General features: G+C 31.8%; 1 protein-coding gene across 1 annotated transcript; it reads right to left on the bottom strand.

The window, feature by feature from the left end:
• Window positions 1–602: 602 nt before the first annotated feature.
• On the bottom strand, window positions 603–5,602 carry LOC21390410 (hexokinase-2). Its single transcript, XM_010112579.2, has 8 exons — window positions 4,790–5,602; window positions 3,600–3,750; window positions 3,333–3,515; window positions 3,059–3,133; window positions 2,738–2,893; window positions 1,227–1,325; window positions 994–1,124; window positions 603–693 (listed from the first exon to the last, which is right to left on the bottom strand). Exons 1-8 carry the CDS (start codon window positions 5,062–5,064, stop codon window positions 603–605), a joined length of 1,161 nt encoding a protein of 386 aa, XP_010110881.1. The 5' UTR covers window positions 5,065–5,602.
• Between the last annotated feature and the right edge of the window lie 18,273 nt (window positions 5,603–23,875).

Here is a 23,875-nt window from a genome sequence, read left to right as displayed (position 1 = left end):
GGGGGAACAATAAATTTAAGTCCCCTGCTAAAACTCACAAGGGAAATATTGTAGATTAAAAGATTCTGGCTGTTCGGAGTTCTCAAAAAGTATGCCAACCGAATAGGTTAAAATAAAAGGAATGGGGGAGACAAGTGGAAACGCTAACATGTAAGTTCTTTTTTTTTTTTTAGGGGGAACAATAAATTTAAGTCCCCTGCTAAAACTCACAAGGGAAATATTGTAGATTAAAAGATTCTGGCTGTTGGGAGTTCTCAAAAAGTATGCCAACCGAATAGGTTAAAATAAAAGGAATGGGGGAGACAAGTGGAAACGCTAACATGTAAGTTCTTTTTTTTTTTTTAATACAAGACGGGATTGAACCCGCAGCCCCCACCCAAACCTATCCCACCAAAACCCTCCAGTGCCACTAGACCAAGTGGTCTTAGGCAACATGCAAGTTCATTTATTGAGAGTAATTTATTGTAAGGTTGGACTACTGTCAATGCTACCCTTTTAATTGGTTTCCGCTCTCTTAAACCCCAAAAAGAGAATAAGGGGATACAAATTAAGGCTTTTAAGGCCGGATAAATATGATTTTATGTATTTAAAACATTTGCAAATTATTGTACCTCTAGAATATCCTTTAGCTTGGTTGCAACCACTTTCAGATCTGGAGACGTGTCATGATGCATTGCAGACATGTCAGGAGTCCTAAACATTTCACAACGACAATTTAAAACCTTTTAAGTCTACCGCAATCAGAAAAGGAAAGTAGAAAATATCACGTCTAAATTCCACAAAATCTACAGATGCAAAAAACCTACAATATATTACACAAGGGCATTGCTAGATATTAGAAGTTCAATTTAACATTTTGAACTCCTCAATCATACTAATCTTTTTGAACCAATAAGCTCTTCAGAATTGATATGACTGAAGAGAGTCTTGTCAAAGAAAATTTCAAAGAAAGACGAAATCGGAACTGTGATGAATGGCATAAGTTTTGTATACCTTAGTATAAAAGGAATCTTCAATTTGGGCGGAACAGTGTCACCAAAAAAGTCGGCTTCTTCAGCCATCCTACACAAAACTCTACGTACAATGTCCCCTAGATACATGCCAGAAATCATCTTCTCAAAAATCTGTGAACAAAAACGGAAAGGCTAGTCAGAGGCATGTTCAACCATTTATATGGGCAATCATACCGTGGAGCAAATAGCTAAAAGCAAATGTAATATTCTTACCTGTTCTCCAGGGTTCAAACTCTCAGCATCCAGTGCTTGATCATAATCTGTTAGAGGAAGGTGAGATGACCGGAAATTACCCCACTCCATGTTAATTACCTATATCATTGGAATGACACACACAGTAACAGTAGACAGTAAATGCATAGTATCCAGTTTCAGACCATGCATATTTCTGTCAACATTCAAGATAACCCTATGATGCAAACATGTTCGATATACTTGGACATGTTAAAAGAGACTCATATTTTCTGTCCGATTTTGGTGTCCCATTTTGTGTCTAACCAATCATATCGTGCCACTCATGTAAAAAAAATTGAACTGCTTTTACCAACTCTTTTGTGCTTGGGATGATGTGGCATGATATGATTGATTAAACACTAATGCTCTGTTTGGTAAGAAGGAAAGAAAATGGGAGGGAAAGGAAAATTATAACGCATTGAAAATTAGAAGGATAGAAAAGATTTTGATTTTCCCTTGACTTGTTTGGTATGATAGGGAAGAAAGAAAATGAATCTACCTTCTCTTGTTTGGTATTGGAAGTGAAACTAAAGGGATGGAAAAATTATTATTGGTGTAATTACTTTTTTACCTAAATATTTTTTATTAATATTCTTTTCTAATAAAAGTATAAATAATGCAGTATTCAACATCAAATTAACTCGAAAAATTCATGTAACTTGAACATATATTCCATCTATATTATGTATATATACACACACATACATATATAAAGGTACAAAAACATAGTTTAACTTATATAGCATTAATGCACTATAGCTATGAATGCACTGTGAATGTGATAAAGGTTGGTTGATCATCGATGTTTAATTTAATGTACTGAAATCTTTTATATGGATATCTTTAATCCTACCTATATACACATATCGAAAGAAAGCCCATTGCCCATTTATCTCTTCTTTCTGAAGAAAAAAAAAAGCGCCAACTTTTGGAGCCAAAATGAGGACAATTTAGTAATTTAGGTAGTTATCCACATTTTTCTTCCTAAAATCCTCCCACTTTTGGAGGGATTAAATATGGTGGGACCCACCAATTACAATTTCCTTTCGATTTTCTTTTCCTTCCCAATTTCCTTTCTACCAAACAAGTTAATTTACCAATTTCCATCCTAAAATCCCTGCAACATTTTCTTTCCTTCCACTTTTCATTCATACCAAACATAGTGTAATTGAAACACCAAAAATTGGACATAAGATCTGGATCCTGTTAAAAGCAACACTAGAAACATAAAGGGCCCATTTAGTTCGCTGATTCGACTTTTTTAATTCGAGTTGACATGTGACTTTATGTGAGAGCTTTTTACTGTATCAAAAAAGTTAGATGTGACTGTTTCTGAGAGCTTTTTACTGTAGCAAAACTCAAATTCTAAACTTGAATCGGTGAAATGAATGGGGCCAAAATATGCTCGCAGAATTCAAAAGTATTTCTCTGCTCTAAATTTTGGTTATGACAAGCATTGGCGGCATGAAAATTTTAGAAACTACACTAACCATCTCTCCTGACTTTGGTAAAAGCCCATGCCACTTGGGAATGGCATGAGCTCGCTCTACATAAGCAGCATTTGTCCCAGTGCCCAAAATCACAGCGGCAATGACATCCTGGTTGGTGTATCTTCCCCCGGCCAATGTTCCAATCGTGTCATTGACCTACATCAGCTTGTCAGATTAGAATGAATATTACAAAAAATGGGGGGGGTGGGTGTGGGAGTACTGAAAGATCAAATTTAAAGCAAAGCAAAAGTGATATCCACTTTGTGGATTCCAACATAATAAAACAAGCAAAGATACTATAAGTAAAAGAATAAGCTTTACCAAGGCTGCAACCCTCATATCAAGCCCTATTCTTTCCATTGCTCTGGTCAACTCAGCCACCACATCTTGTCCCACCTACCCAGAAGAGAGAACCAAAGTTAGGAAATGGACATCATTGTTTTTGCCCATAGTGATAAATGTCTTTCCAGGTTTTAGTCCCCACCTTAATAAAACAAAAGAACATAAACCAGGTCTACATTCGATAACTATGAAAAGAAAATCGGGATATCAAAAAAGAAGACAGCAAGAAAAGAATCAAGGTTACTGGACCCACCGTATCCTCAATATTGAAGCCTTTAGTCCACTTGATAAGAGTCCCCGATGAAATTGATAACTGCCTCACGGGGAATGAGAAGGTAAAACCCAGCTCCCTTTGCCTACCAGGTGCAGGATGAAAACCTTCACCTTCTTCAGACACAAACTTTGCAAGTGCTCCGGCTATGAAATCAAACAATGCCTGAAACCATATTATTACAAAATACTTCAATGTCTGAGAAAATCTAACATAAATTTGGAAACTTTTGCTCATTTAAATACTAACATCTGACGACCCAGTCATCAAATGGGGGGGAATTGAAACTTCGTCAAATTCTTGTTTATCAACACGTCCTTCTTTGCCACCTAATTGTACACGCAGCACGCGGAAGTTAGTGCCCCCAAGGTCCAAAGCATAATAGAGTCCTTTCTCGTCTCTGAAAATAACAGACGAAAGTGAGCCATGAGAACTTGGCAGAAATAATGTAAAGCATCTAGACAATTTCAGTTGCATTCATTATGATCAATACGATCAAAAACAGACTTGTATCCCATCTATTACTCAAAAGAACGGTTGAGGCTTTTCTGTTTGCATAATTTCCCTAAGGTGTCTCGTGTATTACTAAATTATGAAATCGTCCCTACACGGAAAACACCCAAATTTTCTAAGAGTGAAGCATGTCATGATGCAATACTAGCATACTACCTCCAAACCCCACAACTCTGTTAACCAAACCATAACGCATAGATGCAGAACCAGCGAACTATGCAATAATAACAAACATCAAATTATATAAATCAAGACTCAAGGATCAAACATCAAATTAAAAGATAAAGAACTACGGCCAGCAAAATAATGACAAAGAAAAGGAACCGTACAAGGAACAAAAGGCGACATCACCAAAAGATAAGAAAGGGAAACATACAGAGAAATACACAATAAGAAAAGAGAACTAACATAAGGCAAGTGCTAAAGTCATTAAATTTCCCAAATATCCTATGTTAAACTTTTGCAATTTGGTTATGTAAAAGAACTAAACAAACATTCATTCTGAGAGAAATTTTCACCCTATCCTGCAACAATTCTGAGGATAATAATGAAAGCTTACTAGTAGCTTAATATCAAATATTCCAATAAATACATATAAAATCTTTCCTAAAAAAACCATCCATAGCTAGTATAAAAGATAACATATTTAACAGATGAAAGCACCGAAAGAATCCCACTTAGGAGGAAAAGAAAAATAAAAACTAAAAAGTTATCCACTACCAATATCCAGTAGGAAAAAGACTAAAATTACGGTCAATTTCTAAAATTAACGAATTTTTCATCATAAATCTCCAGCGGAAAAGAGTCAATTACTCAATTACGAGTCTTTGGTTAAAAAAAGTCTCCTTTTTAAATCAAAAACCATAAATCAAATAAAATAATGATAAAAAGATCGAGGAAAAGGAAAATGAGATGCATCTTTTTACCCCGTGGGGAGATTATCGACGTAGCTGATAAGCATCTTGAGCTTGCTGCCGCCTTCGGAAGCGAGGCCGGCGTGCATCTCGACGGCCATGGCGTCGGCGACCTGTCTCAGCTTCCCAATCGGAGTCGCACCCTTCTCCTCGAACTCCTTCAGTATCGCCATGGCCCGGGCCCACTTCCCCGAGCTCTTCATCCGATGCCGCACCACCAGCGCCGCCACCGCACAAACCGCCGCCGCCGTGCACACCACCGCCGCCCCCACCGCGACCTTCCCCATCTCACCACCACAGATCACTCACAAAATACTCCAGAAACTCACTCCGCCGAGCTCACGCTCAATCTCTCTCTCTCTTTAAAAAAAAAATCCTTTTTTTCTTTTTTTATTTTAAAAAAATTTCCTTCTATCCAAACAGAAAATTCCGATCGGTTCAATCCGATTGACGATTAGAAAATGCAAAAAGAAATTCAAGAGACAAATTGTTCACACTCGCATGCATGCGTTTCCGAACGATTGCCGGCGCTAGATTGTGGGTAAAAGCAGAAAAAGTGAAAATCGAAATCGGAGAAAAATTTTATAGCGAAAAAGTCTCAAGATAAGAACAGAAATCTAATTTATCGGAAATGAGCTGCTTTCTCGGAGAGGGAAGGTGATTGAGCAGTGACGAATTTGCTCCAGTGAGTTCGCTCTCAGCGCATTATTGTTATAATACCATATAAATTTTCTTTCCTAATTTTCTCGCTGTTTCTCGGAAAAATAAAAAAAAAATGTAGATATTTTCTCTGTGACACTTTGATCTGATTGGAAAAAGGGTAATTTTGGGTGTGCGAACGCATAGGAATTGGAACACGAAGATATATATGACAAGGGAGAACAAAATAGGTCCCTATATGAGACAAAATTACGAAAGTAGCCCTATAGATGTGGACCCTTCTTGTAATTTGAACAAACATGGGGGGGTTTACGAGAGCTTCGAACTTTTCAGTTTAAGGAATAGGGGCACGTGTAAGGACTTCGCTGATTCGCATGTGTAAAGTTGGTATTTGGAATCTCACTTGTTTTCTTTTTCATTTAACTTTTAATTTTATTTTCTGTTCAGTATTTTCGCTTCTAAGGCAACTAGGCAAGAGGCAAATATATATATATATATGTATAAATATTTTATTCCTTCTTCTAGCTGCCGCTTTGTCTTGACCTAAAATTGTTTGTGGTATTATATTTATTATTTTTCCTCTTTTCATGATAAAGATTTTTTGAAATTACTTTTAGTACTGTGGTTTTGGTTTTGCAAATTATTGTGAATTATTCGACCGCACAAAAAGTGAGACGACTTTGCTTCGTCTTTAGATTTTGGGCCTACCAAAATCCATCTAGTTTGGAAAACCCCATCAAAATGGGCGTTAAAGGAAAAAGAAACAAAAACAAACACAAAAACGTCTACTAAACAGTTAACTCTAAAAGTGTGTTCGGTAAGAGAGAGAGTTTTAGGCCCCGTTTACTTCGTCGTTTGGAAAACCCCATCAAAATGGGCGTTAAAGGAAAAAGAAACAAAAACAGACACAAAAACGTCTACTAAACAGTTAACTCTAAAAGTGTGTTCGGTAAGAGAGAGAGTTTTAGGCCCCGTTTACTTCGTCAATTCGAGTTTAGAATTCGAATTTTGTTACAGTAAAAAGTTCTCAGAAACAGTCACATTTAACTTTTTTACTACAGTAAAAAGCTCTCACATAACATCACATCTTAACTCGAATTAAAAACTCGAATCAGCGAACTAAACGGGCCCCTAATCTCTTTTAGTTGGAGGGAGAAGAGAGGTGGAGGAAAACTCTTTCTATTTGGACCTACTATTTTGTATTTTTTTCTTTAATGGAAAGATTCATATAATTTATCCATTAAAATTTAAAAAATACTATTTTATCCTTAAAAAGTTTAATATAAAATTAGTAAAAAATATAAAAAAGTAATTAAATAAACATTCATTCATTCATTCTTTTAACTCTCTCTACTTCTTACTAAACAACATAAAGAATTATCATAATCTTCCTCATCTCTCACATTTTTCATCCCTTCAACTCTTTTCATTCCTCCTTCTCTCCATCTTCCTTACTAAACCGAGCCTAAGAGAAAAGAGCAATATTAGCTTTTCTTAAAAAAAAAAAAAATGGAGCAGTAAATGATTTTCTAGGCCATCAATTATGTAGTATGCAGTTTAAGAAGCTTGAGACCTTTTATTTTGTTTAATGCCTTGTTCACTTCGCGAATTTGAGTTGAGATGTAACATTTTCTAATAGTTTTTCACTGTAGTAAAAAAAGTTAGATGTGATATTTTTTTGAGAATTTTTTACTATAAAAACCTAAAACTGAAAACTCGAATCGGTGAGATGAACGAAGTCTAAATTTCGTTGTATGTTTTGTCATTTAAACATATAAATAAGTTCAAAATTTCAAAATTCTCTCTTCCTTATACTAAAAAGAATTGAAAAAAAAAGGCAACTTTAAAAAAAGTAAAAAAAAAAAAAAGTTACAAAATGTGCCCAGTAAGTCTACCAGCCTGTCTCTCTTTCGTCTCTAACTCATCCAACTCATCTATACTTTTTAGGCGGATCTTGATAGGATTTTGAGACCTCGTTTGTTTTTTATATTTAAATTTATAATTATGATTTTATCGAAGTATTTATCATCTCATAAAAAATTTGAATTCAAAAATTTACTCTCATAAAGTTTCAATCAATAAATCAAAATTACTAATTTAAACGCGTAAAGTAACGGAAAGATTATCTTCAATTTGTTAACGCCCACCATTGATCGTGATTATTGTGAACGTAATTCTATAAAGTGTTTGTTTTCATATCTTTATCTTAAAAACCGTCTACTTTCATATAATATTATAATCTTATTTGTTTTTGCAATATTGATTGTATATGATACTCGTTTTGTCTTTTTTTTTTTTTGCATATTTTGATATGATCATATTATCATAAGATTGCAAACACTACGATAATAATCTTATTTCATTATCATAATGTTGCTATCTATATATTTTCATGATTCGTTGATTATTATAGAAGAAATGTTATGGTCACTTTTTTTATCACTTTTTACATTCACAGTTTGACACGTAAATTTTTTTAATATGATATATTATTATTTAATTAAAAAATGTGATAATAAAGTCTACATATCAAGTAATAAATACGAAAATTAACAAAAAACGTGACAAAGAATTATACTAACATTTTTCGTTGTGCGATTTCGTTCATCATGATGATGAGAATTATCATAAATTTTACTTTTTTAAAGTGAACACTAGACTCATACATGTTAATAACCCTTAACCACTAATTATATTTACATCTAATAAAGTGACTAATAAAAGGGAAATTGGGCTCCATGGCGGTTAAACAACCCAACCCAACAAATTTTGCCACACTTTTCTTAAATTAGATAGATGGCCGGCTATTCTTAATTGCTTTTCTGATTTCCAAAGTTAGCCTCGTCTTCTTCCTTATTAAGTAATTTGTATTTCACGTTCTTCTGCAATCAGTCTAAACTTTTGTTTCCCACTAATCTACATAGCTTTTCTTCAACATATATCATTTATTTTCCTCCCTTCTTCACAAATCCATGATTCTTCACGGATAGGAGATCTCCCCTTCCCGGAGTAGATCTCGCACCGAATGAGATCTCCGACTTCTCCCCCACCGTGACCAATCACTAATTGACCGTAGTGAATCACTAATAGAACATTTAATTTATGAATTTAAAATCATAATTCATAATTTTAACTTTTATAATTTAAATTTTGTACGAGAAAAAAATACTATAAAAAACTAAAAATCTATGTTCAAAACTAAAGACAACCCTTAAACAAACATCCTATAATTAACCACCCTGCTCAATCACTATTGACTCTTTCTCAGAGTAGATCTCGCACCGGAGGAGATCTTTGGCTTCACCACCACTATGGTCAATCAGTGTTTGACTTCGGTCAATCAATGAATGACGCTAATATTCTTTTCTCTCCCTCTACTTTGCAACGTCGTATTGTCGCCACCCCAGCTTCGGCATCTCCCTCCGTCTCTGTCTCGGAGATCTAGTTGCCATCAGATTTCGGCGCCCATCAACATTCGCAAATCTGCTACAAATGATAAAGCAATTTTTTCATCATAGCTACCCAAACTACAACGCAAGATCGAGAGGAAAAAACTGAACAGGGGGAGAGAAAGAAGTAAATAGGGGAGAGGGAGAGAGGAAAAGATAGAATAGGGAGAACTTGGTGAGAGAAAGGGAAGAGAGAGAGAAACAGATAGCGCATAAACTTGAGGGCGTCGACTGGGTGCTATAGAGAAAATGGGGTTTTTGTCTTTTCCGTCTCATTAATTCACTTAAATTAGATTAATGTGGCCATTTGCCTAATTTTAGAAAAGGGAGGTCATTATTTACTAAAAAGATGGTCATTAAATCGGTTGTTTACGCCTAAATCCCCTAATAAAATTATAAATTTCATTCAGTAGTTATATGGTACCTTAAAAAACAGTATAATAGACTCGCATGTATAATCTAACTATAAAGATAATTTTACACCAGATTTTATCACAATATGTAAAGTTCAAATCCGCGTTAGTTAAACAAATATATATGTTCGTAAAAAAAAAAAATACAAACTTGTAATTTGTATACGGAAAAAAAAAGTTTATGACGGGGATGTTTAGCCTTAACAAAACACAAAATTATATTTAAAATATGTTAAATTAAGACCCGTTTAGTTAACTGATTTAAGTTTTTAATTCGAGTTAATATATGACTTTATGTGTAAGTTTTTTATTGTCGTAAAAAAATTAGATGTGACTGTTTCTAAGAGCTTTTTATTATAATAAAACTCAAATTTTAAACTCAAATTGGTGAAATGAGCGGGACCTTAATTAATTAAATTAATGTGATATGTTTGTTGTGGTGGTATTATTTATTGAAGTTCAAATTTTCAAAATGAATATGTAATTAGTCAAAATCTAACCGACCACGATCTGACTCAGCAATTAGTTATCTTTGGGCCCGTTCGGTTCGCTAATTCGAGTTGAGATGTGATGTTGTGTGAGAAATTTTTACTGTAGTAAAAAAATTAGATGTGACTGTTTCTGAGAGTTTTTTACTATAACAAAACTCGAATTCTAAACTCGAATTAGCGAAAAAAAATGGGGCCTTAATCTCCTCTTTTCAAGAACCAGTAGACGTCAATTGAAAAGTATAATTCATTTGGCAAGTTGGGGTAAACTCGTCCGAATGACCAAATTTGATAATACAGTACTCCTACAAGCACAGAGAATCTTGAGACAAACCCTTCTTTATTTTTTTTTTGGTAGAAAAAGAAAATTTAGATTAGTTGTATGAGACTACTTAAAGTATAGTTAGGTTCAACATCACATAACGCATCTAATTATCCTGGAGTGGCTATCTTTTTATATTCCCTATTGAGTAACTTAATAGGAAAACTTTTGGGGATCGTATTGAAGAAATTTTATTTTATGAGCTACAATTTGGAATTCCGCATCATATCAAATTTTAAAAACTCGGTAATTTAATGTGATAGAGGTCTAGAATTTTGAGAATGTATGGGGTCAAAATTTCATCATAAAATTGGAGAATTTTATATGAGAATTATAGAATAGGTATGAGAAAAAAAAAACTACAGGTAACAATTTCACATAATTTAATTAAAAACTTCTAGTTCAAAAGTCAAAAATCTTATAGTTAACAGAATTTAATTAGTTGCACATTTCATACGATTATTGAGATTTGTTGCGTCTCTCATTCATTGACAAAAGTCATATAACAGAGCGAACCATTTTTTTATTATTATTATTTTTTTCGCTTGTTACAAGCTTGAACATCACTAAAAGTCACACTCCTGCTTAGTTGCATCAGAAATATGATTTTGATGTTACTTTTATAACAATGCGACGCATACTCATCTACCCAACAATCTAGCCTAACATCGCAAATGTGTTGCCAACTACGAGACAAAAATATCTATCTCTTTTTTTAGAATAAAAAAACTTCTATATATACATATATATATATATATATGAAAAAAATGATATTTTACACATTAATTTATAGGTTTATGACACCTTACGACTTGTGATTTGAACATTTAATTTTAGTAACTTGACCTTTTCATTTGTAAAATTGCTGCAAAGGGCCTTATTTCACTAATTTAGTTCTAATTTTTTTGTCAAATTTAATAGATTAAAGTTAGATCATTGATAGAATTGTGTTGCAACTTAAATTTGAATGATGGAATTTTTCATTAAACATACTTTTTTCTCACTAATTTAACACAATTATTATCATAATGGGTAAATTGTAACAATTTTATAAGTTGGAAGGAGAAATTACTAAAGGCTTTTTTACATGAACACCCACTCAACTTCAGGAGTTTGGTAAATTGTTTCCTTAACTTTTTTTCTTGACAATTCACCTTTTAAACTTTGAAATTTGTTGCATTATTGGTCAAATTAAAAACAAAGTTAAAAATTTAAACGGTATCTTCCACATGAGTGTTTAATAAGGATAAATCTGATCTTTTTGCATCATATTGAACCCTTCATACACATCATGAATGACTTTTTTTTTTGAAATTGGGGGACCTTCAATTTTTTTTCCAAAATAATTAACTCCTAATTTCAAAAAAAATTTCACTCGTGATGCGTATATGAGGATCAATTCGATGCAAAAGATATTAATTATTCTTATTAAACACTTGCGTGGAAGATATCGTCCAAATTTTTAAATTCATTTTTAGTTTGATTAACATTGCGACAAATTTCAAAATTTAAGGGGTGAATTTCTAACAAAAAAAAGTTAATAGACTAAATTATCAAACTCGTAAAATTGAAGGGGTGTCTATACAAAATAACCATTACTAAAATTAGAAGCTCATGGCAAGTCGTAAAAGTCCTATAACTTCAAGGGGCAAATGCATAAAATACCTAGAAAAAACCTTGTCAGCATGGAATTTGGATGTCCTCATAGAGAAAAGGATTAATTTCATAAATGTTATCTAAACTTTATACTTTGTTTCAATATGTTCTTGAATTTTGAAAAGGGTTCATCTTACCCTTTGAAATATGCACTTCACTTCAAAGTGTTCATTTATAAAACTAACAAAATAATGACATGACATTACTGACATTTTTCATATTTTAAAGGGTGAAATGAACCATTTTTAAAATTGAAGACTCGTGTTGAAATAAGGTATAAAATTCAGGACCATTTATGAAATTAGGGACTGTCTCCGGTAACCCGTCTTACTGGTAGGACTAATTTTCTGACCGTTAAATCTGATTAAAATCAAATGAGATTAAAAAAGTATATATAACAGATAATTTTTGATACAAATTCGACGATTAAAAATGATTAAGAAAATAAAACTCTTGATAATTTGATTTTTCTAATTCTACGGAGAAATTTTTATGAAATTAAGGCCTCGTTCACTTCGTGGATTCGAGCTGAGATGTGACATTTTCTAAGAGTTATTTACTGTAGCAGAAAAAATTAGATGTAATATTTATTGAGAACTTTTTACTGTAAAAATTTAAAACTGAAAATTTAAATCGGTGAGATGAACGATACCTAATTAAAGAAAAATATATACACGTATATATAGCTCCATAGTCCATAATTGGGTCCCCCTCCTAGGGCCTAGGGAAGCACCTGTCAGTCCATCTGAGGGGGGGGGGGGGTCGGTTTTGAGTTCCATTTAGGATGGGAATCCAAAAAGTGGTCCTGAACCAACTTGTTCCCAACACCCCAAAACCAAATCAATCTCCAAAGTGGGACAACAACGGTGGAGCGAGCTAGTTGTGTGCTTTGTTTTGATTCTTCGGGGCATCTTATCTCCTGACTTTTGGTCCTGATAAGTTGGGTGCTCAAACTCCGGTAATCTAGAATGACAACATTACCCACGTGGCAGTTTGTGAGTGATCTACATTCTGACAGTGGGCCCCACCACTCGGGGAAGTAGATTCGTAGAAGTACCGAATTTTTGGACAATGTTTGATGCTGAATTTGTCAAAGTAAGGATAGGGATGATGGGAATTTTTTATATTTTTTTTTCTTTCTATTTTCAGATAGGGTTAAATTTTAATATGCCCTTTGATTAAGGGTAGTTTTATTTTGCTCTTTACAACTCAAAAAGAACAAAAAGTCTAATCCAAATTTATTAGTAAGTTATGATTTTAATACTCTTCTAATTAATACATTGATTTTTTAATAATTTCAATCACGTGTATTTATAAGTAATCTATATTATTAAAAAATTACTTTAATAAGATTCGTATGTGAATTAAACTATTAAAATAAATAATGAAAACGATAGTTGAGGATATAAATTTTATTTAATTTCGAATTGGAAGAGACAATAGAGTAATCCTTAATTTTTAAGGTTCAAACTTAAAATTAAATAAGATAAATTCGTAACTGTATATACATTCTAGTTGATGATAAAACGATTTGAACAATCGATAAAAAAAAAAAAAGCAAAAAAAAAAAAAAAATCATTGGGACCATGTACAAGTTACAAAAGGTTTTAATAGATGAAATCAACCTCAAAAAAATAAGAAGCACGTCCATTTATATAATGAAAAAATAATGAAATGTAGCGTAGTCATACTGAAAGAATATAAGATAAAGAATAAGTGATTTTCTTTTTTGGCAAAGAAAAAAAGAAGATAAAACTGTTCGCATTTTATTTTCATTTTCATTGGTATTGTAATTAGTTTTTGCGAAGAACTTCTAATGTTTATCCGTGAGCTTCCTAAGATCAATTAGATTTTATATCAAGTATTAGTCTAAAAAAAATTAGGAACAACTTTATAGATTTCATGAAGCTCTCCCTACGGTTTATAAATTATGACATAACTTTGTCGTTTTTTTAAGACAGTTTTCTTCTTGAATTTGATTGGTGATTACAGCAATTATTTAGTGAACTATTTTTTTTGTTTTTTTTTTTGGATTTGTTTTTTGAATTCATACGACAGAAAATTATGGGCACGAGTTATGATCGATATTCTCTCAATCATACAATTTAAATTTGATTCTTTTTCTTTCCCATCAAAAAAGATTCTTGTGTAAACATTATATGGCTATATTTAACAAAATAACCTAATTTTTCTTTCACAACGAATATATTCCAACTTTCATTTTTAGGTTATAAGATAATGAGGAATATTTATATATAATCTATTTTCGGCATCTCATAATCTTTGGACATGAAACCCGTTTGCGAGATAGTAAGTTCGATATTCCTTTTTCACTTGTACGTCAACTGTGAAACTAGTCTCGAAATTATGCTTAATCTCTGGGTTGGAAAGATTAGTTTATAATATTCAATCCCAAAAAAAAATTGTTAATAATATTATGGCATATTTACCTACGCGTAATTGTAATAGGCATGATTCGGAGTGGGTAGGATTTAAAATGAGGAATTAGAGTTAGAATAAGTTATTTATTTAAGTGACAGGATTCAGAATTAGAGTCACTCTAAATCTCATTCATGTGTTTACTTACACATAAAATCAGAATGAAATAGTATAAAAATATTAATATATCATTTAAGTCAATTTTATATTTTTAATTTAAAAGATAAATTGTGTACTTATTATATTAAAATTAATCATAATTAAAATATTTAGTGTAATAATAAGGTATTAAAAGAATAAATATAAATTGTATAATTATTTAAAATATAAAAATAAATTGTTAAAATTTGAATAAAATAAATAAAAATAAAAAATAGTGTTAAAAAATTAAAATATATTATTAATTTATAAAACAAATAAAGTACATATTTATTATATTAAAGTTAAAAATAAGTATGCTAATATTATAATATTAGACAAATAAAATAATAAATATATCTTGTAATTATTATTTTTTACTTTTAATTTTAATTTTATATTTATAAGTAAAATAGGGGTATGATAGTAATTTATGACATGTTTACTTATCAAGATTGAGGAATGAGAGAAGAAAATGAGAGTCAATCCCATATTTACTTGCTCTTTTTTTTCCTGCAATGGAATTGACACTCCCATACCCACCTTGGGATTGAGACTCTCACTCCTGATATTACCATTAAATTACTATCATACCCTTACTTTACTTATAAATATAAAAATAAAAATAAAATTCAAAAAATAATAATTACAACATATATTTCATATTTTATTTGCCTAATACTATAATATTAGCCTAATTATTATTAACTTTAATATAATAATTATGTACTTTATTTGCTTAATAAATTAGTAATATATTTTACTTTTTAACACTATTTTTTTTATTTAAAATTTAACAATTTATTTTTATTTTTTAAATAATTATACAATTTATATTTATTATTTTATTACCCTATTATGACACTAAATATTTTAATTATGATTAATATAATAAGCACACAATTTTTTAAATTAAAAATATATAATTGACTTAAAGGGTATATTAGTATTTTTATACTATTTCATTCCGATTCTGGGTGTAAGTAAACGCATGAATGAAATTTAGAGTGATTCTAATTCCGAATCCTATCACAAAGTAAACAACTTATTCTGACTTTGAATCCTACCCACTCTAATTTATGCCCATTCCGATTACGCGTAGGTAAACATGCCATTAATATTAAATATTAGAAATGAGAGTCTCAATCTCAAGAGGAGGTATGAGAGTGTTAATCCTATTATTCAATCCTAAATTTGAGTGGGGCCTACCAATCTCACTCCAATTTCAAGATAAAAAAAACAAGTAAACATTAGATTTGCTCTCATTCCCCACTTACATTTCTCAATTATGATAAGTAAACATGTCATTAATCATAAAAGGAAAGTTTCTAGAATACATAAGTTTGAAATACTTTTTTTTTTTTTTATGGGTGAAATACTTTTTGTTCAGGATCTTTTAAAAGTACTTTTTTTGTTGGAAAATATTACTACTATATATATATTTTTTCTATATCATATTTTAATCATTCATGTTTCTTTATATGTTACGTTATTATAATAAACACGGGCATGGCACTCTCTACCAAATTATCTATCTGATATTGTTTTCTTTTTCAAATCCCACCAACCTGAATTCCAAAACAATATATTAGTCTGGGCCAAGAAAGGAAGCTTTACTGGTAATATCACTGAAAGCATGTGAAGTTCAATACACATTTTTGGACTGTTATATAAGATATATAGCACATACGTATACTCTTTGTTTTATGAATATATATATTATCAGTTCTATCAAAATGATTATATATTATTGGTTGTGACAAATGATAATGCTCAATCTTTCGTTTTCTTCATGTTTCATGCAACTCGTATGCAGATTTGCGGCTCAACAATTTGATGTAAAAAGTCAAATACATTGGCTTAATTTGCAGATGGATCACGTAATCCATGTTCAACACGTTCTAATTCAAAAAAGGTTTTAGGATATGGTCAAAGTGACAATGGTTAAACTGAATTTGATTATCCAGATATTATTATTATTATTTGTGTTTTTTTTTTTTTTTTTGATAAGCAGTGTTTTGTTTTTACAAGTAAAGAAAAGCTCGGCTGTTTGTACGAGTATATGGTTTGAACATCTTTCAAAATTCAATTGTTTGACATTTTCCCTGCATGACTTGCAAAATTCAAAAGAAATCATTTTGATTATATTCTATCACAATCCACATTTTTCTTTTAAACCGAAAAACCAACGTTCGCACTTCAGTTTTGAAAGCTAAAAAAAATAATCTTGAACTTGGAATCACATTTATTTTTAATTGCTTCGATTTTACCGATTTCATGCAGTGTACAGCACTAAATGACACTGAAACACAAGCTTCATGCTTCTTTTATTCCGAGTACGCTACTAAAAGGAGAGCACATATAATACAATCACATTTATTTGACAATGATAGCTGATACTGAAGCATATCATTATTTATTAACAAAATCCTTTGCATTACTTTGGAAAAAAAAAAAAAAAATCCGTTAAAGTTAAGAAAGTTACAACAGGGCAGAGTCCAATATGAAGCTCGGAATAGAAATGACACTAGGCAGTTAGGTCATTCCTAGATGGAATTACAGGAACGAAGTAATTTCCAAATGGCGAATCGAAGATCTTAAAATTTCCAGTGCAACCGTCTTGCTGTGCTTGCGCTATAGCGAAATTTTTGGCCTGTTGAATCCTCAAGTTGATATTACCAATTTGGGCAACTGGAACCTGCGGATATCAATCCACTTGATATGTTCACATAATTCAAAAGCATAAACCAGAAATAAGACGATATACACGAGATTGTCTCGGATAAAGCACTTACCGATTTATCCACCTTCTCTTCCTTGCCAGCCGGAGTAATAATCCTGCAATCAGAGAAAGAAGCACTCGGAAATTTCTGGTAATCACGATCGCGTAAAATACAAAAGTTTTATAGTTCATTTAGAATTGCATAGTGAAAACTATATTGGACAGATTAGGGCCGACAATTTCAGACACGACACGATGAAACGATACGAAAACGACACGAGATAAATGAGTTTGGACCGCACGATTATTAATTGGGTCGTTAACGGGCTGGTACGAATAACACGAAAATAAATAGACTGGATTCGTGCCAGCCTGTTTAACACGCTTAACCCGTTTAATTATACGGGTCGTTATCGGGCTGACACGGCCCGGCCCTTCCCGACCCGTTTATTAAGGCTATATATATATATATATATATTTTAAGACAAAACTCTACTTCTGACTTAGTCTCTGAAAACTAATTTTGATTTTTAGAGCGTAGTTAGACATTCAATCTCAAGGCTCAAAGAAGACATTTTCCTACATTTATTTTATGTTTTATGCACTTAAACATTCAAATGTTTGGTTATGTTTTTGAACTTATTTAAATGTACTTGGTTATGATTTCAAACTTCTTTGGATGTTTGGTAATTGGTATGTTTTGAAACATATATACTTGATAATCTAGTAGTATCATATATGTGTGTGTTTGATATTTGGATATTTTAATATGTGTTGGCTATTATGCATGATTTTATAGTAAGAAGTCAATTAATATAGTTTTAAATACAATATAAAATTCCACTATTTTTGCTAGTTGGGTCATAAACGGGTCATAAACGTGTTTTTTTCGTGTCGGCCCGTCACGGCACGTTTTGTAATCGTATTTGCGTGTCGTGTCGTGTTAACCGTGTTATTAGCGTTTCGTGTTCGTGTTTGGGTTTCTGACATGTTTATTAATTGTATTGTGTTCGTGTTCATTATAATCGTGTCGGCCCGAACACGACACGCAAACACAAATTGCCAGCCCTAGGACAGATGGACTCCAAAAACTGTACTTTCCACTGTTCCATTGGCGTTTGGGGGTCCGAAAATTAAACTAGTCAAAAATAAAGATAACAGGCATAAAGAATGAGAGCATTGCGCTCATGAAAGGGAAATGAATCGCTAAAGTTTAGTTATTGCTACTCCACTGTTAATGTAACTTAACAAAAATAGATGGGCCACATAATCTTAAACGACCCTTTAAAAGGTTAGTCCAAACTATGGCTCAATGTGGTACAAAGGAAAACAGAAAAAGTATAAATTCATTATATGGAGATACCAAATTGCAGAACAGAAAGGAAAGATTACTTCAATCACAAGATAACTCTACTGCAATTAATGGCCCGTTTAGTTCACACGTTCAAGTAGTTGATTCTGAATTCAAATTTTGTAAGAAAATCCATTGGTGGGAACTTTTTTTATTCAAATTTTTTGTGAGAGCAGAATCAAAATCATGAGTTCATGTCCTAGAACCAAACAGGCCCTGAGTAGGTTAATGCTCAGGAACATGTAAGGCTATAAAAGCTTCTATCATGAACTTATAATGATGTGGAGATAAAATGCCATCAAAGCAGAGAAACCCAATTCTGATGAACTAATGGGTTGAGGTAAAGCAGACCAGAGTTTTCAGTGATAATAGAAACAATCTTTGACTACAGTTGTTACGTTAGCTCACACAACAACTTTTACTAATTCAGCCATATTATATTTAGTTTAGAGTTTAATAAAAACAATCCAATCCATATTCTTTTTCTTTTGGTATGTATCTTTCAGAATATCACTACACCAAATGTCAAACAAAACCTTCATAATTCAACTAGTTGGCCCATTCCCCTAATCAAACTAATTAGGCTTCTAAACTAATTTACATCTCAAGGTTAAATTCCATTATCTCAGCATATATAACAAAAACGGTATAATACGAAATCCTATTAATAAAAAATCCTACAACAGAATGTAATTTCTTTCCTATTTAATCAAAAACAAAGTATTGGCGCCAAAATTTTCCCTTAGAATAAACTAAACAAGTGGGCATCTAGAATTCAACAATTTTTTTTTTTTGGGATAGAATCATGAAGATGACACTAATTGATCAGATAGAAAGACCCAAAAATCATAGCATTTTTAGCCCCAAAATCAGATTGTCTCACTACAAGAAACCTAACTGAAATTCATGTCAAAACCACACCATATCAACGGGAAATAACTGAAGTTGAGAAATTACCACCAAATCTTAAATGAAAAACATACCTTTCGAGAACCCATAAACCAAAACACACAAAAAAGAATCGTTTTTAGCAAAATTTCTTGTTCTTTTTTCTCTTTTACAATATACTTAATCAAGAAATTATATAGAATTAACAGCCAATTTTCTCTAAGAAGAACAAGATTAAAACAATTTTAAGGAAGAAATAAAGCAAGAGAAGCATAAGGGATTACCTGCGAGGTGGCTGCTTGATTTTCCTCCTTTTGGGTTCAGAATCTTCAGATTCCATGCTCGCCAAAATATGCCTAAGTTTTGTGACTGAAGACTCAGAGGTGAGTTTGGGATCGTGGGCTTAATATGGTTCCTGATGGGCAACTCTTTGGATGTCGCCCAAACTCTTACGATATGTCTAAAAAGCCCAATGTTCATTACATTTTGGACCTTGGATTTTCATATCACCGTGGCCCGTGGGTTTTGGAGCCCACTTGATATTTTGAAATTGGCGCATAAAATAAGAGGGAGAGAAATGAGAAAATTAGTGAACTCTACTTTGAATGCTTTGTTCTAATACTTTTATATTTTAACTCTTGATTAATATCTTTTTTATTAATATAGTCCTTTATGAGGGATGGTAGGGTAAACGAGAATCCAGTTTCGAGTTGGTTTTGCAAAAACCGGCCCAAAGCCATCCGGTTTACATCCCTAGCTGCGAGTGGCATCTAAACCGGAGATATTTAGGCAATATGTTGTGGTTTTTAAAGTTGGATTGACTTTTGACACGAGTATTAAAACCATTACAAAATATACCACATTGACATTATTTAAGTTTTGCATACTCAGTAAAATTATACTTATATTTTTATGTATTTCATTCAGTATCTTTGAATTTTATAAGAGTTTTGTGGTTTTTCATGTATATATTTGTGATTTTTATATATTTTATAATTTTTTAGTATCTTTGGCTTTGACATTTTGTGTAATAGTTTAAGGTCCCGTTCATTTCACATATTCGAGTTTAGAATTCGAGTTTTGCTACAGTAAAAAGCTCTCAGAAACAGTCACATCTAACTTTTTTACTACAGTAAAAAGCTCTCACATAAAATCACATCTCAACTCGAATTAAAAACTCGAATCAGCGAACTAAACGAACCCAATTTGTTGGCATATATCAATCCAAGCCTAAAACTTGTGGTGTTCCTGTAAAGTGTCCATCTAACTGGCTCAAACTTTTTTTTTTTTTTAATAATTTTTGTTTCCTTAGAACTTAAGTAATACGCAGGGTCTGAGGATTGCTCTTCATGAAACTGGAACGAGAAGTTTTCAAATTGTAAAGGAATAAGAGAAAGGTCCGAAGGCAACAATATCTGGGAGGAAATATAAGTATAACAAAGTAAAAAGAGAGAATGTTTGATGACCAGTACTGGAGAAGGTTTCTAGTATTATTGTTCAAGAGATGTGAAATGAAAAAAGAACGTGGAAAAGGCCTAAAGAGAAAAGGTGGGAATACAAGAATAACAAGGGGAAAAAGTTTTTAGCATTGTACTAGCGGCCTGAAATAGAATGTCACTTCTATCAAAGTTAAATAATGTTCATTTTACCGATTCGAGTTTTAATATAATAAAAAGCTCACAGGAACAGTCATATCTAACTTTTTTACTACAGTAAAAAGCTCTCACATAAAGTTACATCTCAATTCGAATTAAAAATTTAAATAAGCGAACTAAACGAGCTCTTAATTGTTACACTTCATCAGGTCATAAGTATTTTTTAAGTGACCATTGAAACCCTAATCAGGTCATAAGTAGCAACCTTGGTTTCACTTACATAGATAAATTATATAGTACGCAAAATATCTATTTGAGTATTTTCTTCACCGCCCCCCTCATTACTGCCTATAAAATGTCAGCTAAAATCTGTACGTCTTAATTAATTTTGAAAGGGAATACGATTCATTTAGTTTTTGTAGCAAAAAACCAAAAACAGATTTAACAACATTATTAGATTCCCTATATTTAATCATTATATATGACTTCCCACAAGCCCACTTGCTGGTTTTCTTCAACAAAAAAAAAAAAAAAAAAATGGTAAGCATTCTTGTCTAGGATATTTTATATTAGTATCACTTTTGTGGATTTAGTAATGATTCTCTCACACCCCTCCACCATTGATCTTAATTTTTGTGTGTTTTTTCTTCGAACTTAACTTTTAAATAAAAAAACTTATTATCCCATATGAATATGTGAGAAGAAGATATAGAAATTAGCTATAGAGATCAAGACAAACGATGTGTTAATACTATATAATAATAATAATAATAATAATAATAATAATAATAATAATAATAATAATAATAATAAAGATGCTTATAACTCGTCATACTAAATGAAAACGTGAAAACTACTTTGTGCTATTCTGGTCCCATTATTATGTCCGCTGAACGATCAAATATGGACGGTGAAAGATATAGTAGTAAGAAAAGATAGTCAACTAGTTAGTGTTAATATATAGCTGGTATCTAATTTACCCTTAGGAACTTTATAATAATAATTAAAAAAAAAACCTTAGGAATATTGACGATTATATACAGCAATCACGCCTAAACATATGTTGTACTACTTTTGAAAGTCATCTTAATAAACAAAAAGATGATTAAGCAGAATAATCAATGACTAATCTATTCACATTTTAATTAATTTGACTTCAGAGTTCAAGATTGATACATGCAAAGGAGAAGAAAATATTTGTGTGCATTGCTTTATTAGAATTGACAAGTACTAGATCATTGTCATGGAAAGTTATAGAATTTTGGTAGGGTTAATTGATCGAAGTTTATGACAGCTAGCTACCAGTTAAAAATGGAAAATATGGTTAAAACAAGCTGCTGAGCCAACTTGCATGTGTGTATTGGTGCATGTATAAAAATTTGCTACGTGTTATACAATTTTGTTAAAGAAGATTTTAACTGTAGGTCTTGAAAAAAATAAATTACTAATAACTCTATGTTTTAAACAATCAAATTTATATTAGAAATTATCTTATCTATATATATATATATATTATTTTTATTTTAATGCGATTTTATTAGATCTATCGATCAGAAACTTGCACTACTTTTTCCCACGGTAAAAAGACCCTTTGAAAAAATTAAAACAAAAGGCTCCAAAAATTGGTATGTAAAAGTAATCAACCTACCGGGAATCACTCAAAAAAAAAAAAAAAAAAAAAACTTGAAAAGGTAATTATAAGAAGCATGTGTCTCTGACTTGACTAATTTTATGAGGTGAATAAGAATTCGATCCCTTTGGTTTTGGTGGAGGTGGTAGTGACCCCTTTGGTGGGATCTCATCACGATAATAATGCTGAAATGGATTCCTTAAATGTCATATCCAACATCTCATTTATATTCCTTTCTCCAACTTAATTCGTTTCTGATCAATAATGTCGTTGACCCCCCAAATCCAACCAAATCTACTTCTCATCATAATGTAATTCTTTGTGGAACAATTCTTTGCATGCTTTGAAAGATCATTAATTTATGTATTTTTTGTGTACGATTAATTCATGTTTTCGAATTGGTCAACCCTAAACAAAATCTCTTTGTTTTTCCCTTTGGTGGCGATTATAATGGGATGCGATCTTTACTTGTTTCTTTATATTTGACCATTTTGAACAAAAGTAAGACCACATTGAGTTTGAAAATATTAATGAATCTTAACAATGAGGAAGTAAAGCTTGAGTAGATACAGCTTGGTGACGTTGTTTTAATTTACATGATTCTAGCTCCAATCTCCATCGTGGGCAATTTAATTAACCACATTAATGCAAAAAAATTGGGAGGACCACCACACCAATGGGTACGTTGGGTCAAAGTGGCAAATCTCTAGTATGGATTGCGGTTGGAAAATCTCGCTTATACTTTTATCTTTTTCCTGCACTTAAGGAATCCACAAGATATAATAACCCGACTTATAAAATATGTCTACTTTGCAAAAGCAGCTCCACACATTGATTTTGATACAAAACCTAAATATAAAGTAAACCATACATTAATATATTTTTTTAGCCTATTTTTCAAAAGAAAAACCTAAATCCAATTGCGCCACGTAATACCAATTAAACCCATCGCAAGAATACCGATTATAGTACCTAATATCCAAAAAGAAATATTCCTTCAAGTAGTATCGGCTATTTCTCCTTCTTTTCACCACATATCAGGTGGTCATGACTTATGGTAGAGACATAAACAACGATAGGCATGATATTCTTCTGAATGGTATAAAATATATAATTCCTACTATTATTTAATAGTCTTTCTTTTCTCTTCTTTTCTTAATTGAAGAAATAATTAGAAAATAAATAGCAAGTACACAAATGAGTAATAGCCCTTACTAGAGACTAATACGACTCAATCTAACATTGTGTTTATTCGGGTTTAATTGTGTCTTACCTCTATGATTCATATTGAGTTTATTATTGGATGAACTTATTATTGATATAATTGATCCAAAAAAGAAACGATAA

The sequence above is a fragment of the Morus notabilis genome, unplaced genomic scaffold (genome assembly GCF_000414095.1).
Source record: "Morus notabilis unplaced genomic scaffold, ASM41409v2 Scaffold472, whole genome shotgun sequence".
Classification (NCBI taxonomy): domain Eukaryota; kingdom Viridiplantae; phylum Streptophyta; class Magnoliopsida; order Rosales; family Moraceae; genus Morus; species Morus notabilis.
Note: the sequence above shows the minus strand (reverse complement) of the source record. Positions and strands in the feature narration are given on the sequence as shown.